The sequence below is a fragment of the Erpetoichthys calabaricus genome, chromosome 12 (genome assembly GCF_900747795.2).
Source record: "Erpetoichthys calabaricus chromosome 12, fErpCal1.3, whole genome shotgun sequence".
Classification (NCBI taxonomy): domain Eukaryota; kingdom Metazoa; phylum Chordata; class Cladistia; order Polypteriformes; family Polypteridae; genus Erpetoichthys; species Erpetoichthys calabaricus.
In genome coordinates, this window is record NC_041405.2 from 136,962,946 (window position 1) to 136,978,932 (window position 15,987).

Below are 15,987 nucleotides of genomic sequence, written 5' to 3' on the forward strand. Positions count from 1 at the left end.
ATAAAGTGGACATGTCTACTTTATTCTCGACATATAGTTTTTTTTTCTGCTTCACCGTGGCCCTAATACGCTTCCTTACTCTTCCTACTTGCTGAGAGGTCGCGTGCCAATCCAAATGGGTACGCAAAGCCGCTCGGCTAACAGAGAAGGTCTTAGCTGGGCGACTCAAACGACTACTTTATAACTCCTCGTGCTTCTGAGGGCGAGTGTGTCAATCCTCTGCAGCATAAACTCCACCACAGTTCATGCACCGTTAATATTAAAATTGTGTACACCAGTAATAATATAACACTAACGACATGACACAGAGAGGACCACAAACTCTAATGAGCTCCTAAACGTCCGGTGCGTAGTATCGCATATTTTGACTATTTACACAAATGATATGCTTTATTCGATTCAGTGTGTCTATGAGAATATGTAGTGTTAATCGTAGCTGAGTGCACCATATAATTTATTCTTCTTCGTCTTCTTCCTTAGCATTTCCCATTTTATATCGGGTTGGCCTTTTGATTACCAGTGTAGATCCTTAGCCACCGAGCCACCACTCCGTTGAGTGCAGCATATAACTCCATCCTCTTCCGCTTATCCGAGGTCGGGTCGCGGGGGCAGCAGCTTGAGCAGAGATACCCAGACTTCCCTCTCCCCGGCCACTTCTTCTAGCTCTTCCGGGAGAATTCCGAGACGTTCCCAGGCCAGCCGGGAGACATAGTCCCTCCAGCATGTCCTGGGTCTTCCCCGGGGCCTCCTCCCGTAACACCTCACCAGGGGGGCGTCCAAGAGGCATCCTGATCAGATGCCCGAGCCACCTTATCTGACTCCTATCGATGCGGAGGAGCAGCGGCTCTACTCTGAGCCCCTCCCGGATGACTGAGCTTCTCACCCTATCTTTAAGGGAGAGCCCAGACACCCTGCGGAGGAAACTCATTTCAGCCGCTTGTCTTCGCGATCTCGTCCTTTCGGTCACTACCCATAGCTCATGACCATAGGTGAGGGTAGGAACATAGATCGACTGGTAAACTGAGAGCTTTACCTTACGGCTCAGCTCCTTTTTCACCACGACAGACCGATGCAGCAGGCCCGGCCTTAGGCATAGGCGAAGTAGGCGACCGCCTAGGGCCCCAGCGTCCAGGGGGCCCCGGATCGACTCCTTGGTCTAATTTTCACACATTTCACAGAGTTTCCAGGGGGGCTCCGCCCCCCGCAGGGGGCCCCTGGCCCTCCCTTTCGCCTAGGGCCTCATAATACCTAAGACCGGGCCTGGATGCAGAGCCCACATCACTGCAGACGTCGCACCGATCATATAACTAACATATAACTAACGTATTAAAAAGTGCAGTCTCATGAATGAGACACGGCAAACGCAAACATAAAACGTATGCTATAAAATACAAAATGTTAAGATTTTTTGTTCAATTTGTTTCTAATATATGACACCAAAACATCTGCTTCGGATGCAGAACTGAGAGCCCATGATAGTTTAGAAGTTTAATAAATGCTGAAAACACATTTAAGTGCAGCATCTCAAGGGAATTGTGCTCGTCATGAGAGCCCTGTAATACAGGCGTCAGTTCACCAGCGAAACAGGAGCATGGCTCCATTAGGGGGCGTCATTTTATGGACCTCATAGTGTCTGAAATGGTCGGATTTGTCCGAGGCCTAAACTGTCCTGACTGCAGCTGGACACTTCTCAGAAGTTCTGGGGTTTTGTGGAGTCCCACGGGTGCTGACTGACCTGGTGCGGGTGTGTCCCTTGATGCTCGGGTGTTCAAACCTTGGATACAATGCTATCCAGATAAGCTCCTGCAGTTCACAGGCTTGAAAGAGGGATGGACGAGTGAGACAATAAAAAAGTGTGCCAGCACTTAATTTACCACTGTCATTGCCAGCATTCTTATAAGGTATGAAAGAGACAGTAAGAGAAGTTTACTAAAATATACCGCTACCATTAACAAGTGTTTAGCACTGCTGCCTCACAGATCCAGCATCCTCAGTTCAGACCCCATGCTTGGTTGTTCTGTGTGAGTGTCATGGGGTTTTCTAAAATGCCTGCTCAGCGTGGCAATACAAGTATAATACACAAAGAGAAAAATGTGCAGTAACCTTTGAAACATGGCAATCAAACTGATGCAACGTCAGTAATGCTGGACATATTGTCTGGCTGCCAGTGACAGGATTTCTTTTCCTCCCAAATGCCTGCCCTGTTTCATTTTGGAATTCGGACACTGAGCCTGCACACAAGGTCTAGGAGTCCTAACCGAAAAGACCTGCTTCAATATCACTGCAGCTCTCAAAGCAGAATACCTCATAAATAACATCCAAGTCCTTTCAAGTGTGAAGACTAACCCACCGCTTCCTTCAATATATAATCTACCTTGCCTGCATTTCTTGACATTTAGTCCACACATACTGTAAGTCAGGGGTGTCGAACTCCTGGCCTGGAGGGCCGCAGTGGCTACAGGTTTTCATTCAAACCCTTTTCCTAATTAGTGAGTAGTTTTCGCTGCTAATTAACTCCTTTGCCTTCTTTTCAATAGCCCTGTTTTTAAGGATTCAGTCCTCTGAATTGCTTTGTTTCTTCATTAAATGGCAGCCAAACAGAAGTGAGACATGAAACGAGCCAACAGATGACCAGCTAAACTGGGATTTCAAACTCCAACCAGTCTCTTAATGAGAAGCTGATTCTTGCTGTTAATTAAGCCCGTTATTTAATTCAATGGCTTGTTGCTGCTCTCATTCTGCCACAGCAGACATTTCCAAATCTGTTGATTTTTCTGTTTTTTCTGTCATATGGTGGCTTGTTTGATGTTTCATTATTGTTTGGCTACTAATTAAGGAATAAGAAACAATTAAGGGGCCTGAGTCAAGTTAATTAAAACTAAAGCAAAAGAAGTTAATTAGGATTAAAAACGGCTCACTAATGAAGAAGATGGTTAGAATGAAAACATGCAGCCACTGCGGCCCTCGAGGACTGGAGTTCGACACCCGTGCTGTAAGTGACTGTTCCCTGCCTTTGCTGCATACGCAACTTCACCCTGTGAGCAGATAATCAGATCTTCTCGTTCTGAATAAACTCCACCCCATCCCAGTGTATGGTTGCAGTAGTGATGCACCATGTTCAGAATCAAACCTGAAAACAAGAAACAAGCAGGAGAAAGGAGTCCACCATCCACAGGGCCCGCTTCTGAATTCACCGCTCCTCTGGACTTCATCATCAATGATGCACATCCTGGCTGTCTGCATGCATACATACAGTATATTCACAGGCGCACTACTTGATCATTATTTATTTTTGAAGATTTACAAAATTACAGGCCTGCCCATTTTTGATTTTGATGAATCCCCACTACATGCCAGTAAAGCAACATTTATTGACCAGTCAAAGAGCACAGCATCCCAGCTTGTAAGCCAAAATCTTTGGATCTTTCCAATGAAACATTTTAAAGATGGGTAATATTAAATAAGCACAGGTATGGTGTGAAGCCTCAGGCAAAGCCATGCACAAAGAAATGTTTTACTGGTAATCCTCGCCGCCTACCCCGGCACAGTTCTCTGGGGAATCCACAATACGCATCTCATTGATGACGGCAAACACAGTGGCCAGACAGAACACAGAAGTTCGTCAGTCAGGCTTTTATTTGGCTAGATTTTTAAGGTACTGCCATCCTTGATGGGTGTACTCACAGGCTCGGGTGGGGGCAACAGACAGAGCTGATACACTCATATGAACACCTGCAGGGGGAAAAGAAAAAAAAAAAAGGCAAAGAACGATTATCACAAGGCCTGGAGTCTCCTGGAGCCTAAAGACACATTCACATCGGCTACCGCAAAAGGCTGAAATAATCAAGGCAGCCAGGTAGGCTCTTCTTCATACGTAATAAAATTATGGGGATGATTGGCTGGAGTTGTGCACAGCTAGGAAACACATACACATGTAAATAACAAGGAAAATAATAACATTATCATGGGCTGATGCTTGGGAATACACAAGGCAGATAAACGTGCATGTACTGTATGTGGAAAATAAAAAAATACTATAATGGAGACTCAGAAGACAAACTATTTCACAATTTTTCTCAATTTGGTTTATAAATAAAAACAGCAGGGGACGCTTGCTTTTCTTTGGATTTTAGCTGTAAGATAGTGGTCTCAAACTCTGGTCCTGGAGGGCCGCAGTGGCTGCAGGTTTTCATTCTAACGCTTTTCTTAATTAGGGACCTGTTTTGGCTGTTAATGAACTTATTTTGAATTCATTTTAATTGACTTGCTCTTGAAGACTCTGATACCTTAATTGCTTTTTTCTTCATTAGCAGCCAGACATTAATGAGATACAAAATAAGCCAAAACACGGCCAGCAAACCGTATCCATCGTACAATATCTGAAAAACAGTAATAGCGCACTGCACGAATACACTTGACTTGAGCATTCCTAGTTTTCATCCTCTTTCTCTGTACGTTTATCATTTGTTTGCTCAGAGGTTGATGTCCTTGCTGCTTCCTGAGCAGCTCTTCTTTTCTCCACCCTAGCGGCCCGCTTCTTCTCTTCTTTCGTCAGCATCTGTCCGTGTTAAAACTGAGTAAGTCAGTGTTTGTGTTTCAATTACTTAGTAAGTTTTCTTTAATTTTTCATTTAAGCCGGCACTTAGGACTTCAATCTGTCCTCACAGGTGGCGCAGTGGTAGTGCTGCTACTTTGCAGTAAGGAGACTGTGGAAGATTGTGGGTTCGCTTCCCGGTTCCTCCCTGTGTGGATAGCGCTTTGAGTACTGAGAAAAGCGCTATATAAATGTAATGTAATGAAATGAAATTAATTAATTAATTAATCAATCTGCCTCAAGAATGATTTAAGATATGAAGAGGTAGGGGAAGTGATGGCGAAGATGGTAGGGATGAGAACGGCACCCATATGCATGCGCCACTCAGCCACCCTGCCGGCCAATGCTGAGAGTTGATTCTACAATAAAATAAAATAAAAAGAGGAATAATCTTGGACGTCAATAATCACCCTGAAAGCGGATAGTAGACGTCACATAGTATGTGTACCAACCACATTTCAGGTCAATAGTTCAAACGGTGTGTGAGCTACAGGTGATTTAAAATCCTGGACAGACAAACAGACAGCCATGGTAGCGTATTATATATAAAGATATTACTGATCAGCTCAGGTCCCCAAAACATTTGACCAGTGCTCTTAGAAAAGAGAAAATCAACCATTTTGGAAATGTACACTATGGTACAATGAGAGCAGCAACAAGCCATAGAGTTAAAGAACGGGTTCAATTAACGACAAGCCTCGGCGCCTAATTAAGCAACTGGTTGGAGTTGAAGGCCCTGACTTAGTTGGTCTTTTGTTGGTTCACTCACATCACATTTCATTTCTGTTTGAATGCAATTTAAGAAAAGAAATGAAGCAATTCAGGGGAACAAATCTTAAAAAACAAGTCAATTAAAATAAAAGGAAAAGGAGATTAATTAGCAGCAAAAACTGGTCACCAATTAAGAATAGGGTTAGAATGAAAACCTGCAGCCACTGCAGCCCTCCAGGACTGGAGTTTGAGACCACTGCTATAAGATAATCGAATGTCAATGTTTATGAGTACATGTGATCCTGTAGGTCCTACAAAACCTGGCAGAAATATCATCAGGTTGAGGCTTGTGGACACCATCATAACATCAACGATGGTATGGCTGCAGGGAAGGGGAAATCTTTTCCATTCTAGCAATACCTTCAATGCAAACACTGACTCCTCCACTATAAAGACAGGCTATTTTAATACCATTGTGCTGCAAATGCTGATATCTTTCCTGATCCAGAGTTTTTAAGTTGTTGATGAGCAAGCATCTTTGGTCTCAAAAAACTAATGCATACATAATTTGCAGATTCACAGATCTGCTTTCATCATGTGAAGAAACAAAGGCACTGAATTTACCAATGTCTGGAACTATGCAGGAAGACAGACGGCAACTTTCCCCTACAACAAAGTCCAAATCACATGGTAACAACACATTGAATTGTATGGGATACTACCATTGAAGAGATACCTCACCTAACAGGAAAGGGATATTGCAGCATAGGATGAAGGTGACAAGAAAGGGGAATAATCCATCCCCAACATCCAGGGAAAATTAACTAAGAGTACAATGAAACTTTCAGAGCTTTTTATTCCTAAAACCAAGAGCTCAGGTGTTGTTTTTGGTGTGCTATTCCATTCATGAAGGACAAAAATTCATCTGATATTCCTTGCTGAGTCCCCTGCCTGTCAGCCTAACGCCTATGGCACTGGCACCACTGTGTGGCCAGGTGTAATGTGTAATTCTGGAATACACTAAAAATGAAAACCATTACAGCTTACACTCATCGAACCAAAAAATATTTTATTAAATGGTTTCTGAATTGTCACTGCTGTATTTTCCAGATGAGACTTCATATGGTATTGTGCTGTCCTCCCATACGGCCCAGAATCACTACCAGTATTAGATACGGTTGTGCGATGCACAAATTGGACAAGCCCTTCTCACAAAAGCTAAACTTATCTGTGCCCTTAATGGTCGCTCTCTTTCTTATTTGTTCATCTATTTACTGAGGAACAAACTGGTTAAAGCACAACGTCTTGTTGGTGAATTTTTACACCAACTTAAATACACCAGCTTAAGATTTAGAGAGGGTGGGAGCTGGACCCCATCCTGGCAACATGGCCTGCAAGACAGGAATTAACCATGGAACAAGATGGCAGTCTATCACTGGACCCACTCACACATACAACCAGACAAACAGGGGCACTTTAGAATTACCAATCCATCTAACTGACATTTTTGGGAATGTGGAGAGAAAACAGAGCATTTAATTAATATTAAAAACGTGTAAAACTTATGGAATCATCTGTCCATTTCCATATTTTGATCCACTAAAGCTTTTATCCATTTTTTAGACACAGTAAAAGTTCACAGCTGACTCTTTACCTTCTGAGATAGTTTAAGAAGCTTGGAGTGGCATAAGAAGCAATGTCCGCTTTATACAGGACAATTATTTAACCTCCATTATACAGGGAGACTCTAATGGGTGGGGTGCCAAGTTAAGATGTGTTACTCACGTAATAATGAAGCGATAGAAATGAAATAAGTACAGTGCACACCTTGATAGATGTGTAAACGATCCAATCTCATTCGGTGTTAGAAATGGTCACCTTCTTCTTACAAACACAGACTGAAATGGTGCTCCATGCTGGCAAAGGTATCTGTAAGCATTGTAGGGGTGACGGCAGCAATTACCTGTTCAATGTTTCTCTGTAATTGTTCCAGTTCTTGTACACTTTTCCTTTCAGTGCTCCCCAAAGGAAGAAATCCGGAGGCGACAGGTCTGGAGAATGAGGTGGCCAAAAAACGATTCAATTTGTGCCTGACTTGCTGCGAGCTGACGTGTGACAAGTTGCCCCATCTTGCTGGAAATAACCTTCAATGATCTCACGGTCATCCGGTTCATTCACAAAAGAGTCAAAAATCTTCAAGTACATGTCAGTATTGATCTTATTTCATTTGGATTGCTTCCTTATTATGACAGTAATACATCATAACTTGGGGCCCCGCCCATTAGAATCACTCAGGATTTTGGTAGGACAACCTCTCTCCTGAGAACAGCTCAAGAGAGTGGTGTGCACAATTTCTAAAATCCCTGGTCATCACCTCCCTATTTTAGAGTCACACTACTTTTTCTGAGTGAAACTGAAGCTTTTAGCATCTTATCTATTTTATTGCTTACTGATGTTTGTGTTGATATTTTATTTGTACAAACTTCATCAAATCAAATTCAAATTCTATGCAACTGACATTCCTATGGCAAAAAAAGAGGTTTAACACTTTTTTCTGATTAAGGGATGGATACACCCGTCCAGCACCTCTTTTTCATTCTCCCAATTTCAACTAAACATTCAGTATTCTAGATAAATTAAAAATTCTTTTGGATGATACCGGACTATGCAACATCAACCTTGCTTAGTCCAGTTCAGGGCCACAGGGGCTTAAGTCTCTCCTGGACCGTATATATTCATCCATCCATCCATTATCCAACCCGCTAAATCCTAACTACAGGGTCACGGGGGTCTTCTGGAGCCAATCCCAACCAACACAGCGCACAAGGCAGGAAACAAACCCCGGGCAGGGCGCCAGCCCACCGCAGGGCACACACACACACACACACCAATCACACACTAGGGACAATTTAGAATTGCCAATCCACCTAACCTGCAAGTCTTTGGACTGTGGGAGGAAACCCACGCAGACACGGGGAGAACATGCAAACTCCACCGTATATATTTTAATATGTAAATAAATCTAAAATATATAAGTTTGGAAGGATATTTCGCTTTTCTAAAGACTATGCATTACCCAGGTCCCCTTTACAATGTAACACCTTAACAAGTCTTATGGTACTCCTGCATTCACCAGATGGAATAAACAACAGTGAAGAAACAATAGCCATTTTCTAACACTAACTAAACAATTCCACCCATCCATCCGTTTCCTAACTCACTTATCCAGTTAAAGTCAATTATCAAAAAAAAACTTCTTACCAGAATTCCACATTTCAGTAGGCGAAAAATCAATTTTAGGAGCAGATGGTAGCTACAAATAGAAATTTGAGAACAAGGCAGAATTAGAAAAAATAAACACATTATAAGAGTTCAAGGACCAAAGCTAACTTATTATTTTTCCCCTAAGGCCGGGGTGTCAAACTCCAGGCCTGGAAGGCCACAGTGACTGCAGGTTTTCATTCTCACCCTTTTCCTAATCAGTGACCAGTTTTCACTGCTAATTAACCCCCTTTCCCTTCATTTTAATAGCCCTGTTTTTAAGGATTCAGTCCTCTGAATTGATTTGTTTCTTCATGAAATGGCAGCAAAACAGAAATGAGACATGAAACGAGCCAACAGATGAGCAGCTAAACTGGGATTTCAAACTACAACCAATCTATTAATGAGAAGCTGATTCTTGCTGTTAATTAAGCCCGTTATTTAATTCCATGGCCTGTTGCTGCTCTCATTCTGCCACAGAAGACATTTCTAAAACTTTTGACTTTCTGTTCGTCAAAATGTTTTGGTGACCTGAGAGATCAACCTTACCGAGACCTTCACTTTTCTTTATTTTCAGATATTGTGACGGGCACAGGTGAGCTGGTCATGTGGCAGCTTGTTTTGTGTCTTGTTATTGTTTGGCTGCTAATTAAAAAAAGAGACAACTAAGGGGCCTGAGTCAAGTTAATTAAAACTAAAGCAAAAGAAGTTAATTAGCAGCAAAAACTGGTCACTAATGAAGAAGATGGTTAGAATGAAAACCTGCAGCCACTGCGGCCCTCAGGGCCTGGAGTTCGACACCCGTGCCCTAAGGAATAATATGAGTATATTAAAAATATTTATTTTGTAAAAATTATAATACAAGTGTTCGGCCTCCTTCATCAAGCAGTCTTGAAAAACAAAAAGGAGAGACGTGTATTCTTATATCGGCCATCATGACCATATATTCCTGGGCTCTATTTATGATAAAGGATAAGTCTGTTATTTTCGAAGTCGAAATTATTTCCTCACAAACATCGTATATATGCATTTGCCACACAAAATTGTATTCTAAAGTTAAATGCTTTCTATAAAGTTAAAAAAAAAATTACCTTGCCCACTCTGGTGTTTTACAATGGAGAGTATGGGGCATGGAGGAAAAGCTTAAAAACTTACAAACAGAGGGATGTTTGGTTTCCTCCCGACAGACCAAATCACAGTAAGCTTTTGTGCCACATGGTTGGTTTTGTTTTGATTTACTTCCACATTTATATGAGAATTCACACAAGCAAATAGAAAATATATCCTTACCACGAGAGAAATTTTATTGCATATTGCTGATACTATAAGTATTTCCAGACCCCTTCTGTTGTCACAGACATGAACTGGAAACACAAAAGACAGAGATGAAATGTCTTGGCTTGAAAAATAAATGCATTTGGTAAGTTTTTAAGCTTTTCCTCCATGCTCCTTAGACTGCAATATAAAGTGTAAAGATATTTTTTTTAATTCATAGAAAATAACCTTTTGAACAAAAGCTCAAGTGGCAAATTTAAATACACAATATTTGTGAAGAAATAACTCCAACTCGAAAAATATTCAACTTATCCTATTTTCAAACTACTATGTTTTCCTAAGTGTTTATACAAATCTGTTTCTTGACGTGTTCTCATTATAATGTTAGTAGTTTGTGAAGCCTGTATTTATATTTTAACTGAGAACTTGTCACAGCGGTCTGTGTCTGCGCTTGGTGAAGAGCACTAGACTAAAATGAACTGAGTTAAATTAAACAAGAAAAAATGGAGTGTCTCCTGCCTCTTACCTCCCAGCCAAAGTACTTTGTCCACTCCTCCACAGCAGGTGGGATGGCTGATTTTGCTTTGCTCAACACTTCTGATCCCTTCACATTGCCTTCAAGAAGACCCTGGCTGTAGGTGAGGTACACTGCTCCCCCGGCAATACCAAATTTGGTCATCAGCCTGAAATAAACAGTGATTACAGAATTTCACCCCTGCCAATGTTCTACTCTGATGCCATATGCATATCTATCTCATCAAACAACTTCAATGTACATAAAGACTGGGAAAAATATAGCATAAAACGTTCAAGGATTGACTTCTAATAAAGAAGAGCACGATCACAGAAGTTGGGGTGGTACAGCTGAGTGGTGGTTAGCGCTGCCACCCCACAGATTCAGAAGCCTGGTTGTCATTCCTGCACCACGCTGTTGCCCATGTGGACTTTGTCCATTCTCTCTATGTCTATGTGTGTTGTTTTCCTCCCACATTCCCAATCATGTGCATGCCAGGATAACTGTGAATACTAAACTGGTCCTGTGCGAGTGTAGGTGTCTGCATTAGTGAGTGATGGACTGCAAACTAGTCTCAGGATAAGCTCCACACTTCTGCAGCTCTGGACTGGATTAAGTGAGTTGGAGAAAGGTATGGTACTGTCTTCAAGGTAATTCATCTTCAGAAAACTAGAACAAGGAAAACAAAATAATAATTTAATGCCATCAATATTTTTTTTTTTTTGGATGAGAGACTGCTTTTTACTTCACTCTACATAAGTGCTTGAAAAAAATCGAACAAGAAAAATACAAACTGGTAGCTTTGGCTAACAAAACTAACACGTTAAACTGTCTGCACTTAACTTTCAAAATACTTCAAGTGTAATACTGTTAACCGTGATGGACTAAACAGATGAACAAATGTCCTGTAAGGTAAACATTTACTGCATGTGATAAAATTAGACAGGAAACAAACAAACATGTAAGCAAGTGTTCCTGCAAAGGACTGCCAACTTGTACTAAACTAGTTCTTGTCTTGCTTCAACCGTTGGGTGAGACTTCAGCTTCCTGAATGAGGATTTGGTGGCTTTGCCAATGTTATGTTATGTTAGCTGATGCTCGTATCCAACTCTCAAGTCATAGATTAATTCAGGGTGGGCAGTGTTGGTTCTGGAGGGCTGCAGTGGCCAATCTCAGTCACAAATTAGTCTTTTCTCATCTCATTTCCTGAAACTGCCTTTTCTAGTAGGGGCTATGGCGGCAGCGGCAGCGGCAGCAGCAAGCCAAGCAGGTCAAAGTAGACTTCCCTGTCTTCAGGTACAGATTCCAGCTCTACCTGAGGAAATCCCATGCGTTTCCAAAAGTGGGACGTGCCAAAGTCATGTCCAGTTCTAACACACACACTTCTTAGGGAGGCAACACCAAAGCAAATTCAGATTCAAGAAGGAGGCACAAAACCCACACAGGCAGTGACTGGGATGAGAATTGAACCTCATAGGTCTCCTGGTGCGGCATGGCAGTAACACTCACAACTGCAGTTTTGCTATTAATGCAATTCTTCTCAGGTAAACCCTGGATGACAGTTGGTATATCAGAAATAAGTAACAATAATTGATATTGAAAAATACACCTGCAAGTTCAAGCACATAATTTGCAAATTCTTATTAAACACTACAATGAAGCAGGGAATCACAGACTACTTCTTCTTCCTCCTCTTGATCTTTTCCCTCTTCTTTATGGGGTCAATGTGCCTGATCAACCTTTTCTATACAGCTCGGTCCTGCACCTCCTTGCCAGTCAAGCCCTCTTCCTTCTGATCTTCTTTACTTTATCTACCCACCTCTGCTTTGCCCTCCTTCACTTTCTCTTTCCCTGCACTTCCGTTCCCATCACTTTTCTGCACGCATATTCATTGTCTCTCCTCATCATGGCCATACCACTTCAACATTCTTTCCTACACTTTCTTTGATATCTCTTCCACTTTTGTTGTATCTCTGAATGTCTCATTTCTTTTTATGTCCTTGTTTATAACTCCATACATCCATCTCAGCATTCACATTTCTGCCATACTTAAACTTCTCCTCTTGTGCTCCCTTTACTGCCCATGTCGCAGCTCCATAAATAACTGCTGGTGTTACCACTGTCTTAAAACACCGTACCTTTAACCTTTGCCTTGATGCTTCCATCACACAATACTCCTGATATGTTCTTCCAATTGTTTCATCCACGCTGCACTCTACGAGTTATATCTGAATCTAATATTCCATCTTGGGCTACCACTGATCCTAGATATTTAATGTATCCACTCTTTTCAATTGCTCTCCCTGCAGGCTAACTTCTGAACGTTGATCACCATTAAACCTCAAATATCCTGTCTTCTTTCTATTTATCTTGCAGTCCTCTATGTTCCAAAGCCCTTCTCCATTCTTCTAAGTTCCTCACCAATTCCAACTCCTGGGTGGTACACAATACAATGTCATCAGAATAAAACCTGCACCAGAGTGACTGGTCTTTTATCACACAAGTCAACACATCCATAACCAGATCAAAGAGGTAAGGGCTTAAAGAAGTCGGGGAACTGCAACTAATTTCAAAATAAAAGATACCACCAACTAAAAAGTCACCTGGAACAAAAGCCGCAGTGACTGTGGAACTTCTAGAAGATTTTTTGAATTTGCTATTACAATTAGCTGCTCTGTAGTTTTTAATTTCTTTGTGTAACTACTTCTAGCTGTCGATGTTGTAAAGCACTTCGCGCTACTTTCATGCATGTTGTTGTTAAATGCGTGGAACTGTCACCCTTTCTCTGTGACAATGTCCTGAACTATTTATATTCCTGTGCCGGACGTGATAAAACGCATCATTTTTCTTACAAACAGTATTACGTAAAAGCGTCCAAGATATATACATCGGGGATGTGTCTCCAAAAACGAAAGCTTTCTCCCCTATATGCGCGAAATGTAAACCTCAAGATAATAACAGACACTTAGTCCTGGACTCGTACACGCGGACAGGGCATTGGACTGAATGACACTTTAAAAAAATTCCACGACTCAAATCCTCAACTCACTTTACGAATGGGAAAATCCGAGGAGCCATGAGACCCTGTGGAAACAATGGTACTTCTGGTAAATAATCCACAAAAGAGCACCAGGAACGTAACTTCCTACCGTCCCTGAGTTCAAGACACAGGCAAGGTCACTGCACAAGCGCGCAACGGCAGAAACAGAGTTTGAATAAAGTTTATTCAAAGAAATTGACCCGGGAAAATGAGTCATCGTTTCGCATGGATCGCTGGGAAATGCAGTCCTTTTTTGTGTGCTGGTATATTTTAAATCGTTGAAATTTTTTTTAAATTTTGTACGCCTTATTAATAACACGTAAGATTTTTTAACGGAAAATTCATGTAATTGAAACTTAAAAGTCATTAAATTAAATGTATTCCGTCCATTTACCGGTAATCCGAAAGTGTCTTCATAAAAACCGCATGCGCCGGCAATCCTCCGAATACTGGTCCCAAATTATTTAACAACTCTTTTCCTATCGAGTGGACAATACTACACTGAAAGCCGCGAAAAAACATTTATTGCAAGACAATAAGATGTATTTCCAATAGCACACGTGTTAAGGAACAACAATATCAGATGTGAACTTGGACCTCTGAGTGAGAAGTAAAACAATAGCAAACTGCAGGACAATATTGGTGCCTTTGTTCACATAAACTTGCTGTCCTCTGATTGGAGGAAAATCCTGACGCTCCAATTCAGGTACTGGATTAAAGTTGTGCCTTAAAAAATAATACGTAACATTTATTCAGTTAGATACCTTAATAGGCGTTAAAGTTGGAGAGAAATATACATTTAAATATCGTAAAATTCCATGCTGAAAAATAAAAATAATATGAGATACCATCCGAGGTGGTATGCTTTACAGAATTATAAATGTATAATTCTTACCGTGTGCCTTAACATGTATCATAATGTTCTTTTTTATTTATATCTTTTTTCGTTTGACCTTTTTTCTTATTCAATCCATTTTTGAATCCATTATTGAGTAATTGAGAAGCCTGATAGTAGTTACCGAAAGAAGGGAAAAAACGCCACTACGTTACAGGACTCATTCTTGCAGACACCCACACTCAGTCACACTATGCAGTTTAAAGTCAGCAAGCCCCCCGAAATGGTGCCTTTGGAGTGGCAGTAGATATCCAGTTGAACACAAAGGGGGCATGCCAGTTCCACCATGTGGGCACAATTAACACCCTCTGAAAGGAATAGGGTCCAAGCACTGTAAAGCCACATCTTTAAATGTCATGCACCACCTAAGTATACGTTCATCCAGATTTCAGTTTTAGTATTATTGATTTTAAAAACTGCATTACAATAAGTATTATGAAGCAAATTCAGGACCACAGTGTTATTATTAATTTATTCAGATCATGGCCCGTACTTACCAAAAGTCTCAGAATAGGAAAATGGACTTTAGAGTCAAGTCAAGTTGGGGAGCATGCACTGGTACAGTGTGTTGCTGCACCCACCACACGACAAAACAACTCAGGATCCCGGTTTGCAACCCCCAAGGCAGACACGCAGTCCAGTCCCACCCTCCGGAAATGACCCTCTATCTGCCGCAGCCAGGTGTTACGTGGGTGACCCCTGGGCCTGGTCCAGCCACTCGGGTCCCCAACAAAGAGGATCTTACGAGCTGGATCACCCTCGGGGAAAACACGCCACATGGCCATAGTGCCATAACTGACGCTTCCTCACAATGCAGGTAATGTTCCTCATTCGGGAGTCCATGAGCAACCACTCATTCGACACAAAGTCAAACCAATGGTTCCCAAGGATTTTGAGGAGAGTCATAGTACCAAAGGTGTCCAGTCTTCGTCTCAGGTCACTGGATAGCATCCATGTCTCACAACCATAGAGCAAGACAGGAAGCACCAGGACTCTAAAGACTTGGACCTTTGTCCTTTTGCATAGATATTGGGAGCGCCACACACCCCTTTCTAGTGACCTCATGACCCTCCATGCTCTCCCAATCCGTCTACTGACTTCATAGGAAGAGTCACCAGAGACATGAATGTCACTGCCAAGGTAAGTAAACCTCTTGACAAGGTCGACACTCTCACTGCAGACAGACACACTGCTGATGGCTGTGCCCAAGAGGTCATTAATGGCCTGGATCTTGATTTTAATCCAGGACACTAGCTAGCCCAGACACCCAGGACTTTAAATGGACTTTACTGGCTCACAAACTTTGGAATGGTGAACATCTGGTCATACTCTTAGAAGTAAAGGCATTTGATTAATTATCCTAATTTAGGAACCTACTCCTAACTTGACCAGGACTTTGGAGAGCTCGTGAGCTGTCCTAACTCAGTAGGAGCTCCCAGAAGATTGCATTCAGGCAGACATTGGCACCCACACCTAGGGAAAGGTTGAATGTTTTAGAAATGCTGGAGAATAGTGAACACAATAAACAATGATTTAACAGAGATGGAAGCACTTTAAGACAGAGAAGCTTTTATCAGTTGCACCTCTACATCACAACCACCTTTTTCCACCCTCTCAGACACATACGGTAGTTAATGTTTGGAAAATGTCCGGGTATTAAACACTCAGCATCCAATGAACAATTACACTTCAAATTT

The 15,987-nt window shown here is 41.7% G+C and overlaps 1 protein-coding gene across 1 annotated transcript; it reads right to left on the reverse strand.

Moving 5' to 3' along the window:
• Window positions 1-3,274: 3,274 nt before the first annotated feature.
• On the reverse strand, window positions 3,275-13,569 carry micos13 (mitochondrial contact site and cristae organizing system subunit 13). Its single transcript, XM_028816364.2, has 4 exons — window positions 13,405-13,569; window positions 10,368-10,524; window positions 8,567-8,618; window positions 3,275-3,732 (listed from the first exon to the last, which is right to left on the reverse strand). The coding sequence occupies exons 1-4, from the start codon at window positions 13,431-13,433 to the stop codon at window positions 3,635-3,637; spliced, it is 336 nt and encodes a 111-aa protein (XP_028672197.1). The 5' UTR covers window positions 13,434-13,569; the 3' UTR covers window positions 3,275-3,634.
• Window positions 13,570-15,987: the final 2,418 nt, after the last annotated feature.

Excerpts from the sequence above, each read along its gene's own strand:
- micos13 (XM_028816364.2), bottom strand. The coding sequence starts at position 13,433 with ATGGCTCCTCGGATTTTCCCATTCGTAAA. Across the intron at positions 10,525-13,404 it reads CGGATTTTCCCATTCGTAAA|GCTGATGACCAAATTTGGTA; the intron begins GTGAGTTGAGGA and ends TGTTTATTTCAG. Across the intron at positions 8,619-10,367 it reads CAAAGTACTTTGGCTGGGAG|CTACCATCTGCTCCTAAAAT; the intron begins GTAAGAGGCAGG and ends TTCTATTTGTAG.